Raw genomic sequence first — 14,738 nt, 5'->3', positions numbered from 1 at the left:
CACTTCACTCATGAGGGGAATGCGGGGGAGGTTGCGTTTTTGGGTCCTGACCAACATCCCCCGGCCGCTAAAACCCCCATCTCCCCGGGGCGGCTCAACGGCAAGGCCAATTTTGTAACTGGGCGACTGGCAGGTTGTGAAATTTGATGGATGTGACGTGGTGAACGGGAACACTCAAAATCGAAAGGCGGCCGGAAGAGGTCGAGAATCTCTCGTATGGCCGGCCCATGACCCATGCTGGGTTGGGGGGTTGCAGGCTTGTGTCTCCGTTGCCGAATGGTCTGACATTCTGCAATTATTGACGATTCTCCCGCTCTTATCATCTGCTAGACGAGGCTCCAAAAAAGCTCCGCGCATCGCCGAAGTCGCGTTTGACCTTTGTCGCTGTTTTGGTGAAAGATTCTCCTGCAGCTAATGTCCGAACATGTCCGCTAGAGCGGAGCCCCCGGGACTTTTCAAAGAGACAAGAACGGCAGCTCGTTGTATTCTTTTACGAAAGCCTGCAAAAAGAAGGGCCGTTGTCGTTGGAGTCGCCGCTGGGCCAGGCAGCTCCAAGTTGAATCCAGCCAACCCCGATCAGTTGTAGCCAAGAAGCAGGCCCGTGGAGCGCCGGAGAGCTTTCAGCAGCAGGGACCAGCGGGTGCCCACTGCGAGCAACATCGCGAAGAAACCCCACACATGTGGTGGGGACAGAAAATGTGGACGAGAGAGACTTTTTATGCCGCCCTTTGCATATGCTGGCTGCAGAAGGAGCGGCTTCCGATGCGGCAACAAACATTCTTCTGCATAAAAGTGCTTGGCTAGTGGTCTGTGCACTTATTCAACTGCACCGTCCAATCGCCATTATCCAATCGCCCCGAGATCCGATCAACATAATTTCAGTCTGCAGCATTGGACAGCCAGACAGACAGGAGAGAAAAATTGCACATGCTCCCCGGACTTGCCGCCGTTGCCATCATTGTCGTCGCCGCTTGCTGTCATCGGAGCCGGAACCGTCGGCGATCGCCACAGTGGTGAGCGAACGACTCGAGCCGGGGGGCTCAATTTGAACCACGACCGGCGGAAGATCCCGCTGAAATCCTGCTTGTTGACCGTGTCCCGGATCGGTGAACGTTTGCCTGCCACTCCTGCTAACCAACACGCCGAGAGAAGTCAAGACTTGATCTTCAAGGGTGTTATTGTCGATTTGTGTGTGACCCGTGCGTTCACCGTCAAACGGCCGCCGAGACGAACCCTTGAGGGCCTGTAGAGCTTGAAGCTTTACCGCGATAGGCATCGGATTGCGCCATTGACACATTTCCAGCCACCTTATCCCACCATTTGTTCGCCGCCGTCGCCGCCGCCGCCGCATGGACGGAGGTTCGGTTTCGTATTGTGTGTATGTGTGTGTGTGTTGGCAGAACCAAGAAGGAAGGAAGGCTTTCCTATCAGCAGGTCCCAAGACCTTACGAGAGGGCGTTGAGCACGTTTCCCCTTTCGATAGCTCGAATCCCGTTCTCCTTCCGAATCGCTTGTTCTTTTCCAGCCCTGATCATTGGAGGAACCCCATTGCGAGGATATTCCCCGCGCTGTTGATGGATCCCCCATCAAGCTGCCAAGCAACACACGCCTGCGAGCCGGAGCATACTAGCAAAGCACGGGCGCGGGGACTTCCCTTGTTCGGCCGCGAAAAGCCGTTCTTCCATTTGATGCCCAGCATCTCCGACAAACGACGAGCCATTGACCAGTCAACAATCAGCTTCACTTTTTTGACAACAACCCTCGGGGTTGGGTATGAGCTAGAAATATGACAGAATTTACGGGGTTATGCGATTCGCCTAAAATGGGATTGCAGAATGCATTGACAAGAAACATTCTAGAATTGTTCCTTGACCGCCAGTTTGCGGGATAATGTAGCCAGCCATGTCTGGAGAGCACATCCCCCTCATCGCTTTTCCATTTCCCCGGGTCGTCCATCGTGACAGCGAGCAGTAACAGCATGAGGTTCCCCCAGATTTTTGCCATATCTGGGGAAGGAATCCAAAATCAACGACACACATACGCATAACCCCAGACGGAAGTTTCCATCATGCTGCAAAATTTGAGATTGAAATATTTGACCTTGATATTCGGGTCCGGAGAATAACCGGGAAGCCAAGGATAAGTGTAAACTGAAAACTTGAACATCAAATAGCAGATTATCGTTCGCCATTCGTTGAACGGTAGCACAAAAAGGGAAGCAAGTGTTATAAGTACCGGTCGGTCGTTCGGATATCACTATACTACCGCAAGCGTGCACAACGGTAGCGTAGGGGACTGTCGTGTGCTCTGTTACCTGGATGGACACCGACCAAGCAGCCATATATGCGAAACGGGGACCGGGCTGGACAACCTTTATTGTTCACGCCCAGGGCAATAGTCTCGAGAAAACGACATCTCTTTGGCCGCGGCCGAGTAAGAGTAGCATAATGATATGGTAAGTGCGTAAGCTATGTGACTACATCCACCCATCCAGCCAGATAGAAGAGGGTAGGTAAGAAAAGACACGCACGCACAGTAGGAAATATGTCTCATGTCGATCACACCCAGAGGTACACAGTATGAGAAAGAGGTATATATGCAATCGGTCGGTAACAGATATGAGGCTGCAATGTAACTCACAGACGACATGCAAAGGAAAAAATCCAGATGTCAGAAATGTCCGCACTTTCTGGCGATTTTTGCCATTGAAGGTAGATGCAAGTGGCTTGGATCAACAATCTTATCCAAGGTGCCAAGATATGTACCGTTGATGCAACCCGTCAGTGTGCTTGGGCATCGTTCTTTCTGGCAAATTGTAGTCCGCAGGGATATACTCTGTATCAAAGCGATATATCAAACAGCTGAATGTTGTTTTCTTGGCTTTTGAGTTCCCCCAAACGGCACTTTGGGGGGCACGGAGGTTTGACCGTTGAGATTGGATGAATGTTTGAAACGCAAAAGCGGCGATTGCCTCTTTTGTCATTGCTGCTTCCACCACACCTCTTCTGCTCTGCTTGTTTTTATATCGGAAAAATCATCTGCTTTGATCCCATCAACTCGAGTCTGTCGGCTGTTTCGAATTCTTCGCCTCTCCCACGCCAAAGTGGGAATTGCAGTTGATGTGTGAGCGGCCGTGGACAAAACAAGCAAGTTGCCACGACTCGGGAGCGGTAGCCACAACCGTCCCTTTTTACCCCCTTCCCCCAGCCATACAACGGGGCGGCATAGGGGGGGTGGTTCATGCCGGTCACCTAGCGTTGATGAAAGAGGGGACCTTCCCGGGAGACAAGACATCATCAACGGCAGTCCCGAAATATGCTTCTTTCTATCAAGAAGCCGGGAACAAGCAGGGAACTTGCTCGTCAGTTCAGTGTTGAACAAATAACAGTCGATAAGCGACTCCATAAGCCACATGACTGTCGTAAATGCTCAATGGGAGGGTTGCGGCCCGAAACAGGGCTGATGATCAATGGATTTGATAATATCATATCCTAAAAAGGGGAGCCCGGATCATCATCATCACAGGCAAGGCTCTCTCTTTCTGTGCTGTAGGGTATCTCTTGCTCACCGCCGCCGTCATCGGGGATGGAAGTTGTTGCTGACATGAGTCGATGGTTCCCATGGGTGTGGAAGAAATGACGTAGTGGAAAGGGCGGCCAACCACACACCTCGGCACTTCCGCTTTGGCCGAACAATTGAAGAAAATCTAACCTGTTCTTTCATTGTGTGTTCTTATTGTTCGCCTCCACGCGACTTGCCATGCATATTTGATATAGGGGGATTGTCGTGTGTGGTGGGATGGGGTGCTTTGTAGTAACAGTAGCGGGCAGTTACCGTCCAGTCGGAGGGAGGAATCATTCATGGTTTTACCAATGATACACAGATTCCCGCGGGGCTTCCGAGGCAACAAGAGCGAGATATGTGAGAGTGTGAGAGAGGATATGAGTGAGCCACTGAGCCGACATGTGAGGCAATTTGGGGCGGGAGCCAATATCTCGCTCAGATATGCAGTTACAGCAGCAGCGAAACACTGCATTGCCATCATCTCGAATTGGATATTGGAAGAGACAGGAGAGGCCGATGTAGACTACGGATATGCCATGCCAAAATGGGATAACATGCGAGATGCGAAATGCAAGCAGGGTCAGGAAACACAAGCGTATGGAGCCTGCTGTGCTGTCAAAGCTCGGGTGTGCCCGTCTGAACAGCCAGCAGCAGCCATGCTCGTAGTAGCATCGCATCGTCGTTTCTGTCTCTCTCTCTGTCTCTCTCTCTCTCTCTCCTCCCAAATTGACCGAGAAACAAATGGCTCGTCGATTGCCCCATCGCCCGGTGAGCAGAGCATGGAAAGCCTTCCCGGCTCCGTCGCTTTCCTCACCGGGATGGTCCCCCACCGCACCGAGAAGAGCCGGCTGGCTTCTGCCCGCGAAAAAGGGACGAAGGCGAGGGGCGAGGATGAGCCCAGGAACCATCAATATACCTCGCCGCCGGGTACCGGTGGGATTTTCGGTTTCGAAGCCGAAGCCCGTCCTTCTGATCGCCTTGTGATGTGATGCTTCTCATCAATCGTTCTCTCTCTGTGTTTCTTGGTCCGACCAGTGAGATAAGGCCAATCACAGGACAAGGCGCTCTCTGAGTGGTCAGGCGAGCAGGCCAAACCGATTGCGACTGGGCGGGCATGGGGGGGCCCAGGTTGGCGACCCATGACGGGCAGCCAACACCCCAAAGCTTGTCGGTTCGCAGTTTCTCATGCCTGGCGAACGAGGTCTCGAGCGCCGCTGACAACCCCGGGCCTCGCCCTCTTCATCTGATTTTTCAGTGCATGGCAACGCCGTCGCGGGGAGCGCATGGTGTCAATTGGATTCTGGACAGGCCGTGCCAGCTTGCGGCGAGGGAATTAAATGAGCGTGGCTCACTATAAGCGCGCATTTGCAGCTCTTTTTGCCTTTCTGAATGCCTGCATCTTTTCTGCTCATTGAGAGCTCGTTGCCAGAAGCAGAGAGCTTCTCAGAACCACAGAGGCACAGCCAGAAAATCCCGCACGCAAGGCCTGTGAATGGATGACGGAGGTACCTGGTAGTGGAGTCATAACAAGGTACCGAGGACCCATGCAATGGCGGCATCCTCGGCGGGCTAGGAGAGACAAGAGTGGGGAGCCGGTACAAGGCCAGATTGCGCACCCCAGGTACCTCGTTGTTGATTGTGACCTGCAGTTGCGCGACCCACTGTTTTCAAGGACCAGGGTAGCAAGTGGTTGCTGTGGGTTGCGATGCCCGTTGCTTGGTTGCTTGGGGTCTCGGAGGAAGAGGAAAGCAGGACTGGCAGAGCAGACAAGGACAGTGCCAATTGGGACGGCAGAACACGCCGACCACGCGCCGATGCTGCAGGAACGCCCAGTAGCGCACAGTCTAGGGTCGGGGGCACACACAGTGTAAGGCATTCATCCCAATGGAAGGACGGGGAAGGAGGCAAAGAGCGAGTCGGGGAAACCTGGAACTGAAGGTAGAAAGAAGCGGTAATCGCAGCAGCAGCAAGCAGCTGGAACAGAGCACGGGCACTGGACTGGCAGGCACGCAGCAGCAGCGGGCAGGCAAAAGAGCGGGTTTGACGAGTGGGCGAGTTGGAGTGGATTGATTGATGGGATGGATGGATTTTGGAGGAGCAATGGAGTGTGGGTGGGTGGGTGATGAGTGGGTGAGCGGGTGAAGGTTCCACCAGTCCAGTAGGTGGTCGGTACCTGGGTACCTTCGCTTGGACGTGCAATTCCGTACTGTGCCCACGGTAGCGCAGCTTGTAGCGGGCAAGGAAGCTTTGATCAGGGCCGGGAAAGGTCGCTCGTGGTTCGCGGCGTTGTTGGAAAGGTTGAAATACTTGGACTGCCCGCTTCCCTCCCCCCTCTCTTTCCTCTTTTTGCTTCACGCTTGAAGGCCCTTTTTAACTCTCCCTTCGACGTGAGGTCTCGCTCTCCTTCGAGTCCAAACTCAACTCTCCTCTCTACACCCTAATTCTCTCTCGGTTTTTGTGGTCGCCAACACCGCATCACCGCCACCTCACCTATTAATAAGGTCGTCACAACAAACAACCTTTGAGGCCGCGTCCGCCTACCTAGCTTTGGTTCACCACCTACAACCATATCTACCTAAGCATCACTTGATCACTCCGCGCCCTACTGATCACCTTTATTTCTCCTCGTCCCGATCAGCCCCGAGCAGAGCTTATCTGCCGACAACCGCGTCACAATGGCCGAACACTCGACCACCGGCGCTCCCGCGCTGTCGACCAACATTGAGAGTGGCAATTTTGACGAGAAGGCCCCTCACCATGCCGCCCCTCCCAAGCAAAAGGTCGTGGAGGAAGAGGAGGAGGATGAGGACATTGACGCCCTCATCGAGGACCTCGAGTCCAACGACGGCCATGGAATGGTGAGCTTTCCCCCTACCCCGGTCTCGCCAAGCGCACATCGCGCCCCATTCCGCCCACCACCCGGTCGCTTCGGCCTTGGTTTTTTTTTTTGGTGTCGGCCTTGGCAGCTTGACCAATCTGTCAATGATGGATCGCCTGCTAACCCATCTCGTGTCTAGTTTGAGGAAGAAGAGGAGGTCGCTCCCGGCTCCGGGCGCGTCATTCCTGAGGACATGCTCCAGACCGACACCCGCGTCGGTCTCACCGAGCAGGAGGTTACCCAGAGACGCCGCAAGTATGGTCTCAACCAGATGAAGGAGGAGAAGGAGAACCTTCTCCTGAAGTTCCTTGGCTTCTTCGTCGGTCCCATTCAGTTCGTCATGGAGGCTGCCGCCGTCTGTAAGTTGGCTCACCAAACATTTTCCTTGGCGATGTTTGCATCTCGCCCCCCACTCTGCCATGGCGCCTCTGCAGCTCAGCGGGGCGCCAAGCGGAGTGGCTTCATGCATCGCCAATCCACGTTCTAACGACGAGAATTGCTTTTGCTAACCGTCTTTACCTGGTAGTGGCTGCTGGTCTCGAGGACTGGGTTGATTTCGGTGTCATTTGCGGTCTGCTCCTTCTCAACGCTGTCGTCGGTTTCGTCCAAGAATACCAGGCTGGTTCTATTGTCGATGAACTCAAGAAGTGAGTTTTATCTTGTCCTGCTTTCTGCTGCGCCAGACAGCCCTGCTAACCCCCATTGACAGGACTCTTGCCCTCAAGGCTGTCGTCCTCCGTGATGGCACCCTCAAGGAGATTGAGGCCCCCGAGGTCGTCCCCGGTGACATCCTGCAGGTTGAGGAGGGTACCATCATTCCCGCCGATGGTCGCATCGTCACCGATGATGCTTTCCTCCAGGTTGATCAGTCTGCCATCACCGGTGAGTCTCTCGCCGTCGACAAGCACAAGAACGACTCCTGCTACGCTTCTTCCGCTGTCAAGCGTGGTGAGGCTTTCCTCGTCGTTACTGCTACCGGTGACAACACCTTCGTCGGTCGTGCCGCTGCCCTCGTGAACGCTGCTAGCGCCGGCTCCGGTCACTTCACCGAGGTTCTCAACGGCATTGGTACTATTCTCCTGGTTCTCGTCATTCTCACCAACTTGGTCGTCTGGGTTGCTTCCTTCTACCGCAACAACGGCATCGTCAAGATCCTTGAGTTCACCCTCGCCATTACCATCATTGGTGTTCCCGTCGGTCTTCCCGCCGTCGTTACCACCACCATGGCTGTCGGCGCTGCTTACCTTGCCAAGAAGAAGGCCATCGTCCAGAAGCTCTCTGCCATCGAGTCCCTTGCCGGTGTCGAGATTCTCTGCTCTGACAAGACTGGTACTCTCACCAAGAACAAGCTCTCTCTCGCTGAGCCCTACACCGTCGCTGGTGTCGAGCCCGAGGACCTCATGTTGACTGCCTGCTTGGCCGCTTCCCGCAAGAAGAAGGGTATGGATGCCATCGACAAGGCTTTCCTCAAGTCCCTCAAGTTCTACCCCCGTGCCAAGTCTGTTCTCTCCAAGTACAAGGTCCTCGATTTCCACCCCTTCGATCCCGTCTCCAAGAAGGTTCAAGCCGTTGTCGAGTCTCCCCAGGGTGAGCGCATCATCTGCGTCAAGGGTGCCCCTCTTTTCGTCCTGAAGACCGTTGAGGAAGACCACCCCATTCCCGAGGAGGTTGATGTCGACTACAAGAACAAGGTTGCCGAGTTCGCTACCCGTGGTTTCCGTTCCCTCGGTGTTGCCCGCAAGCGTGGTGAGGGCTCCTGGGAGATTCTCGGTATCATGCCCTGCTCTGACCCCCCTCGTCACGATACCGCCCGCACCATCAACGAAGCCAAGTCTCTCGGTCTCTCCATCAAGATGCTTACTGGTGACGCCGTCGGTATCGCTCGTGAGACTTCTCGCCAGCTCGGTCTCGGCACCAACGTTTACAACGCCGAGCGTCTCGGTCTCGGTGGCGGCGGCGACATGCCCGGCTCTGAGGTTTACGATTTCGTCGAGGCTGCCGATGGTTTCGCCGAGGTCTTCCCCCAGCACAAGTACAACGTCGTCGAGATTCTCCAGCAGCGTGGCTACCTCGTTGCCATGACTGGTGACGGTGTCAACGATGCTCCCTCGCTCAAGAAGGCTGACACTGGTATTGCTGTCGAGGGTGCTTCCGATGCTGCCCGTTCTGCTGCCGATATCGTTTTCCTTGCCCCTGGTCTCGGTGCCATCATTGATGCCCTCAAGACTTCTCGCCAGATTTTCCACCGCATGTACGCCTACGTTGTCTACCGTATCGCTCTGTCGATCCATCTCGAGATCTACCTTGGTCTCTGGATCGCCATCCTCAACCGCTCCCTCAACATTGAGCTCGTTGTCTTCATCGCCATTTTCGCTGATGTTGCCACCCTTGCCATTGCCTACGACAACGCTCCCTACTCCAAGACCCCCGTCAAGTGGAACCTGCCCAAGCTCTGGGGTATGTCCGTCCTTCTCGGTGTCGTCCTTGCCGTCGGTACCTGGATCACTGTCACCACCATGTACGCCCACCCCAACGGTGGTATCATCCAGAACTTCGGTAATCTCGACGAGGTTGTCTTCCTTCAGATCTCGCTCACTGAGAACTGGCTCATCTTCATCACTCGGTATGTTTTTATCCTTGATTTTGTGTTGACTATGAAGCAGTATGCTAACTCTTTCCCAGTGCCAACGGTCCCTTCTGGTCCTCTCTTCCCTCGTGGCAATTGGCCGGCGCTATTCTCGTCGTTGACATTTTGGCCACTCTCTTCTGTATCTTCGGATGGTTTGAGGGCGGTGACCAGACTTCGATCGTCGCGGTTGTCCGTGTCTGGGTCTTCTCTTTCGGTGTGTTCTGCGTCATGGGCGGTGTTTACTACATCCTCCAGGATTCTGTCGGGTTTGACAACCTCATGCACGGCAAGTCCCCCAAGGGCAACCAGAAGCAGAGATCGCTGGAGGACTTTGTTGTCTCTCTCCAGCGTGTGTCTACGCAGCACGAGAAGTCGCAGTAAGCGACCTCGTTGCATGGCTTGGATGGGCAGGGTGCCATGGTTATGGCACCAAATTAAGATACCATGGTTTTTTTTAACGCATACCCCGCCCTGAATAGCAGCGCCTCGGCTTTTGGGAGGAATGATAAGACCATGGCATGGGTCGAGAGCCTGCTACAGGGCACCTACTTTAATTTTTCGGAGTCTTTGATCACGACTTTGTCCGGGGACTAGTGGCGCCCCGATACTTTAGACAGATCTAATAAACAGTAAAACATAATTACGTTCACACTGGCTTTGCTGTGGTGGTGACATGTACCTTGCTAGAGGGGGGGTGGTGATGGTGGTGGCGCTGATGGTGGCTGCCGGCGAGCATGAATAAGTGGTTTTTTTGGCTTTGCCCACGTGCACCGACCTCTTGTCATTGTTGGGCAAAGATTTTCATGCTCTTTTGGACAGCCGAACGGCCACTACCAACAACACGAGTCGCTATCTGCACTTTCGACTGCGCCAGAGAAGGTACTACTGTAAGCACCAATATCACACCAATTCTCTTTTCTGAAGCGGTTCCCTGGTAGACAACACGCCACCAACAACCCACTACGAGTTGCATCATCACCGTTTTCCTTTTTGCCCCGATTCGGACAATTGTCGGAGATTGGAGGATTTTGGTTCAGGACGCAAAGAAGTCAGGATGCCACCTCCGAGAGAGATTCCGGGGTTTTACTATGGTACGTCCATTTTTTTTGAGGGTCAAGAGGTCATGTGATGAGGGTTTCTGGCGATGTTCTTTAGCTTTTCATGGGGGACCAATCTCTTACTCTTTAGAGATGGCGAGGGTGTGCGCAAGGTGGGAGAGGGGAAGGAAACTTGGCTGACACATGTGCTGACTTGGGGGATGATATAGATGAGGTCAAGAGGAAGTACTTCAAGATTGAGGATAGCAAAAGGACGGTGTTGCCTGGTGGGGCGGCTGCTTGGGGGAGCGAAGGGGAGGTGAAGAGGCGGAGGAAGGAGGTGGAGAGGGAAAGGGGGGAGAGGGAGTGGAAGGAGAGGGTGAGGAGGGAGAGGGTTAGGAAGGTTGATGTTGGTTGGGTGTTGGGGAGGGAGACTGGGCGGGAAGGGGATGATGGGATTGTGAAGGAGTGGGCTGGGGGGTTGGAGGATAGGGGAAAGATCAAGATGTGGGTTAATCTGGAGGAGGGGGACGGGGGGGTGATTGATTGTTTTTATGTGGCTGGGCAGAGGGAGGCGCAGAAGGAGGGGAGGAAGGAGTGGGAGGATGGGTGGGAGAAGGAGGAGGATGAGGTTGGTGAGGAGTCGGTGTGGGTTTTTGCTGGTGAGTTTGGTAACTTGGTTGGGGAAGGTGGGGGCTTGCTAATAGTGATGATGTAGGGATGGAACAGATGGGGATGTCGGTTTCGGCTGCGCCGTTGGGAAGGGAGGGGAGGTTGGTTTACTCTTGTGGAGGGGGGCAGGATATTGAATTGCTAACGTGTGTTTATCTGAAGGGTCGACTACCTTTGCAACCGGGTACGAAGGTGTCGCTGGCCAGGACAGTACGTTGAACATAGGAGCGAAAGGGGGGACATCAACATGGTTGGTATTAAAGGAAGGCGAGAAGCGCTGTTATTCCTTGGCAACCACATCCATTCCACCACCCCGAAAGCTTGCTACGAATATGGATTTTCTTCCGGGCAAGAAGGGTGTTTCCCACGTGGGTGGCCTTCTTTCTGCTCGCCCATTCTGGAGTTTTGTGACTCAGACCAGAACCGATTTGCTGACTTGATTCTTGCATCGTAGTCTTGCACAGTGGCGGCCTCATAACCACACTACGTAATAACTACATCAACGCTGGAGACTGGTCGCCTGAAGAGACCGGGGCCAGACTTGTTTTGGGAACCCAGCGTGGCGTGTATTGTGCCCGAGGTCCTGGTGCGACTGCTGCCACGACTGAAATGGACACCAGGCGTCGACCAGCGAAACTTATGCCGCCTTTTCGGGGCGATGTACTCGCGGTTGACTTTCTTCATGCGCAGCCTCAAGTGGTCCTCGCCGGCACTCGTTCAGGTCACGTTTGTCAACTCGATACGCGGACGGCGCCGGAAGCATGGGATTCGATGGTTTTCCGCCACAAGAGTAGCGTGGCACATCTCAGGGCCGTCGGTGGCTTTGATGTCCTCGCTGCGGGACCAAAGAACGCGATGTGCATCTATGATCTTCGCTTTGTCAAAGCGAAGGAGCAGAAGGCGGGCGAGAAGCCGTTTGAGCCCTGGGAGCGAAACACTGCGGCTCCGGCGGTGGAGTTTCCTGACTATCGCAACGAGGCACATATCAAGATTGGGCTGGATGTGCTTACGCAGCCGGGGTATGGACATGGTGTTGTTGCGGCTGCTCATGATGATTGCACGGTTGGACTGTACTCGCTACGGGATGGATCGAGGATGCCATCGGGGGATGTGGACAAGAGTAAGGCGCCGGGGGTGGTGAAGGCCATCCAGTTCCAGACGGTGGCTTCTGATCAGCATCCCAGTTTGTTTGTTGGCGTTGGATCGGTTATTCAAAAGTTTTCTTATTGATACCCTTACTCTTTTTGTTGCTTTGGCATTGGTAGGCAGGCGTGTATAGAAAAGAACCGAATAACTGAACACGATGTTTAGCATAAAACTCAACGAATGTGATTAGTCATAATTTGACGTCGTGCTGTGGCTGATGTTCCCATCAGCCGCCCGCCGCTTCCGTTACCGCGTTGTCGGGTCCGTTTATTCGGCGACCGCGCATCCACAGCGAGCGAGAAGGGTGTGTGCGAAGTTGAAAGCGTGGTGTTACACACAGTTGTATTCGGATGACGCCGGCCGTTGAACTTCCGGCGGCATCATCTTTACTAACTTTTTCTTTTAATTCGGGCCATGGCCGGGAACCATGTCAATTTGAATGGCCTTGCATCATTCACACCCGCCGCATCTGCTGCTGCACCCGCAACGGTCTCGGCCCTCAATAGAGGGGGAGGAAAAGGGCCATCAGCATTGGCGCCCGGCTCCGGAGGTGTCGGTGGTGAATTCGGCAGCAGCAACGGGGAATCGTCAACCGCGTCTGCGTCTATTTCCTCAACGATAACGACGCCGATGAGCAGTGTGAACACCGACGGGACTGCCAACAGCAACCTCCCGGACAACACGGCAGACGATGTCGGCACCGGTGGAATCTCCAAAAAGCGTAAGGCGGTCCCGGGATCGAGAGGAGTTGCGAACTTGACCCCGGAGCAGCTGGCCAAGAAACGGGCGAATGGTAAGTGGAGCTTGTTCTAACGTCTTTTTCTCCTGGTGGTGTGAAATCCTCCCCCGATGGCGGTCGGCATCCCGCTCTGAAAAGTGTGGAAACATTTTTTGGGGCTGGATTGCAAGGGCGGGTGCGGTTATCCGGGGGGTATTCGTTCATTGTTCTCTCCGGCCCGTCTAACCTGCTCCCCCTAGTCATGAGTAGCACTAACAAGGCTGCCAGATCGTGACGCACAGCGTGCTATCCGAGAGAGGCAGCGCCTCAAAATTGAGCAGTATGAGCGGGAGATTCGTGAGCTCAAGTCTCAGCAGCCGTATCTGGAGCTGCAGGCTGCTGTTCGCCAGAGGGAGGCTGTTGAGGCGGAGCTGGCCGAGGTGAAGGCATGTCTGGCTAGTATTATGCACTTGGTTCAGCCTCTGCTGGCTAAGGGGTCGCCAATAGGTAAGTTTTGTTTGTCCCGTCGCGTTCCTGCCCAGAGGTTGATGGGATGTATAGTTGGGCAGCAGCATCCTGCGCCGTTGCCTTCGCCAGCTCAGACACACCATCCGTCGTTGCACCACCAACAGCATGGACTAGTAGCACCAACTCGGACATCTGTGGGGTTTTCGGGGTCTGGCCCGGGCAGTGTTGCCTCTCCGGGCTCTGTCGGTACTCATGGACGATGGCATAACAGTATGTCGCCTGTGGTGACGCCCATGTGCACAGAAGGTCAACAACACCAGCAACATCCACACCAGCCACACCAGCTTCAGCAACCTCAACCCTCTTCCCAGGCCGGTATTCTCGCCCAGCAACGCCACGACCTCGGTCACGGGTTGTACCTAGGTTCAGACCGTCTCGGCCTCGAATTTCTCCTCGACCCGGCCCAGAAAATCGCCCGGATACATCAAAACGCTGCTGCTGCTGCTTCCACCCAGTACCATCATCAAGTCCCTCTGTTGATACCACCCACACAAACCCCTTTCCCGAAACCCACTCAACCACCACCACTACCGCAACATCAACCCCGAGAAGAAGAAGAAGATGATGAAGAAGACTTCTTCACCCTCCCACTCAACTCCCCCCCAACCTGCCCCCTCGACTCAATCCTCCTAGACTTCCTCTCCGAACGCCGCCACCTTCTCTCCCTTCCCTCCTCGCACGCAAACGACGTCCTCGGCCCGCCCTACCCCTCCATCTCCTCCCTCCTCAACCCGTCAACCCCCTCCCACCCCCTATCCAAAGTTTTTACGGACATCCTCGCCCGCTTCCCCGGCCTGTCCCGTCTCCCGGAGCGCGCAGCGGTTTTGTACCTCATGTTCCTCCTCATGCGCTGGCAAGTCTCCCCCACAAGAGAAAACTGGGAGAGGATCCCGGAGTATTTTCGCCCCGGGGGGTTGCAGAGACGGAAAAGGCACCCGGCCTGGGTGGATTATATACCCTGGGGAGGGATGAGGGAGAGGATTGTACAAATGTGTGATGATGATACGGAGGAGGGGGGGATAGAGTTTGAGAATTTTTTTATACCGTTTACTGGGACTTTGAGGGTTGGTTGGGGGGAGGAAGGGGAGGGGGAGGGGGGGTGTGTACTACTACGACAGAAAGAGAAAGGGGGGGTCGCAGGGGTGGGGGATGGGATGGTGATTAATCCCGCTTTTGAGGCGCATGTGAGGAGGTTGGAGAGCTGGAGTTTGGGAGGGGAGTTTGAGAGGGCTTTTCCTGGGTTGGGGGGGACGTATAAATTGAGGAGGGGGTGAGGTAGAGTGGGGAGCAACGGCATGATCACAAAAGGAGTTGAGGTTGCCTTGAACGGGTGATGTGGAGGTCGGGTAGATAAGAGACGTGCATGCACACAGACATTGTGGGATATGGGAATGCCCGTTTGATATTCTTCTGCCTGTGACTGGTTTGGGTATGGTATACGGCAGTGATGTGAAAGGCGGGACAAGAAAACAAATGCATTCTCACAGTTGCTCCACAATTGTCCAAATACCATTGTTTTCCCTGGTTCTTATGCCAAGGCATCATTCCGAGCCAACCCACTACTAG

The 14,738-nt window shown here is 54.6% G+C and overlaps 4 protein-coding genes across 4 annotated transcripts; 3 read left to right on the top strand and 1 right to left on the bottom strand.

Moving 5' to 3' along the window:
• Positions 1-955: 955 nt before the first annotated feature.
• Positions 956-1,276, bottom strand: QC761_0055010 (uncharacterized protein; the record flags this gene model as incomplete). Its single annotated transcript, XM_062872516.1, has 1 exon — positions 956-1,276. One exon carries the CDS (start codon positions 1,274-1,276, stop codon positions 956-958), a length of 321 nt encoding a protein of 106 aa, XP_062733634.1.
• Positions 1,277-4,246: 2,970 nt separating this feature from the next.
• On the top strand, positions 4,247-9,452 carry PMA1 (plasma membrane H+-ATPase; the record flags this gene model as incomplete). Its single annotated transcript, XM_062872515.1, has 5 exons — positions 4,247-6,422; positions 6,582-6,801; positions 6,969-7,089; positions 7,152-9,065; positions 9,125-9,452. The coding sequence occupies exons 1-5, from the start codon at positions 6,240-6,242 to the stop codon at positions 9,450-9,452; spliced, it is 2,766 nt and encodes a 921-aa protein (XP_062733633.1). The 5' UTR covers positions 4,247-6,239.
• A 673-nt stretch (positions 9,453-10,125) lies between these two features.
• QC761_306810 (uncharacterized protein) lies at positions 10,126-12,094 on the top strand (the record flags this gene model as incomplete). Its single annotated transcript, XM_062877822.1, has 3 exons — positions 10,126-10,162; positions 10,339-10,770; positions 11,235-12,094. The coding sequence occupies 3 exons, from the start codon at positions 10,126-10,128 to the stop codon at positions 12,008-12,010; spliced, it is 1,245 nt and encodes a 414-aa protein (XP_062733632.1). The 3' UTR covers positions 12,011-12,094.
• A 124-nt stretch (positions 12,095-12,218) lies between these two features.
• QC761_306800 (uncharacterized protein) lies at positions 12,219-14,446 on the top strand (the record flags this gene model as incomplete). Its single annotated transcript, XM_062877821.1, has 3 exons — positions 12,219-12,719; positions 12,933-13,151; positions 13,206-14,446. Exons 1-3 carry the CDS (start codon positions 12,341-12,343, stop codon positions 14,444-14,446), a joined length of 1,839 nt encoding a protein of 612 aa, XP_062733631.1. The 5' UTR covers positions 12,219-12,340.
• Positions 14,447-14,738: the final 292 nt, after the last annotated feature.

Source organism: Podospora bellae-mahoneyi, chromosome 3 (assembly GCF_035222275.1).
Source record: "Podospora bellae-mahoneyi strain CBS 112042 chromosome 3, whole genome shotgun sequence".
NCBI lineage: Eukaryota > Fungi > Ascomycota > Sordariomycetes > Sordariales > Podosporaceae > Podospora > Podospora bellae-mahoneyi.
Note: the sequence above shows the minus strand (reverse complement) of the source record. Positions and strands in the feature narration are given on the sequence as shown.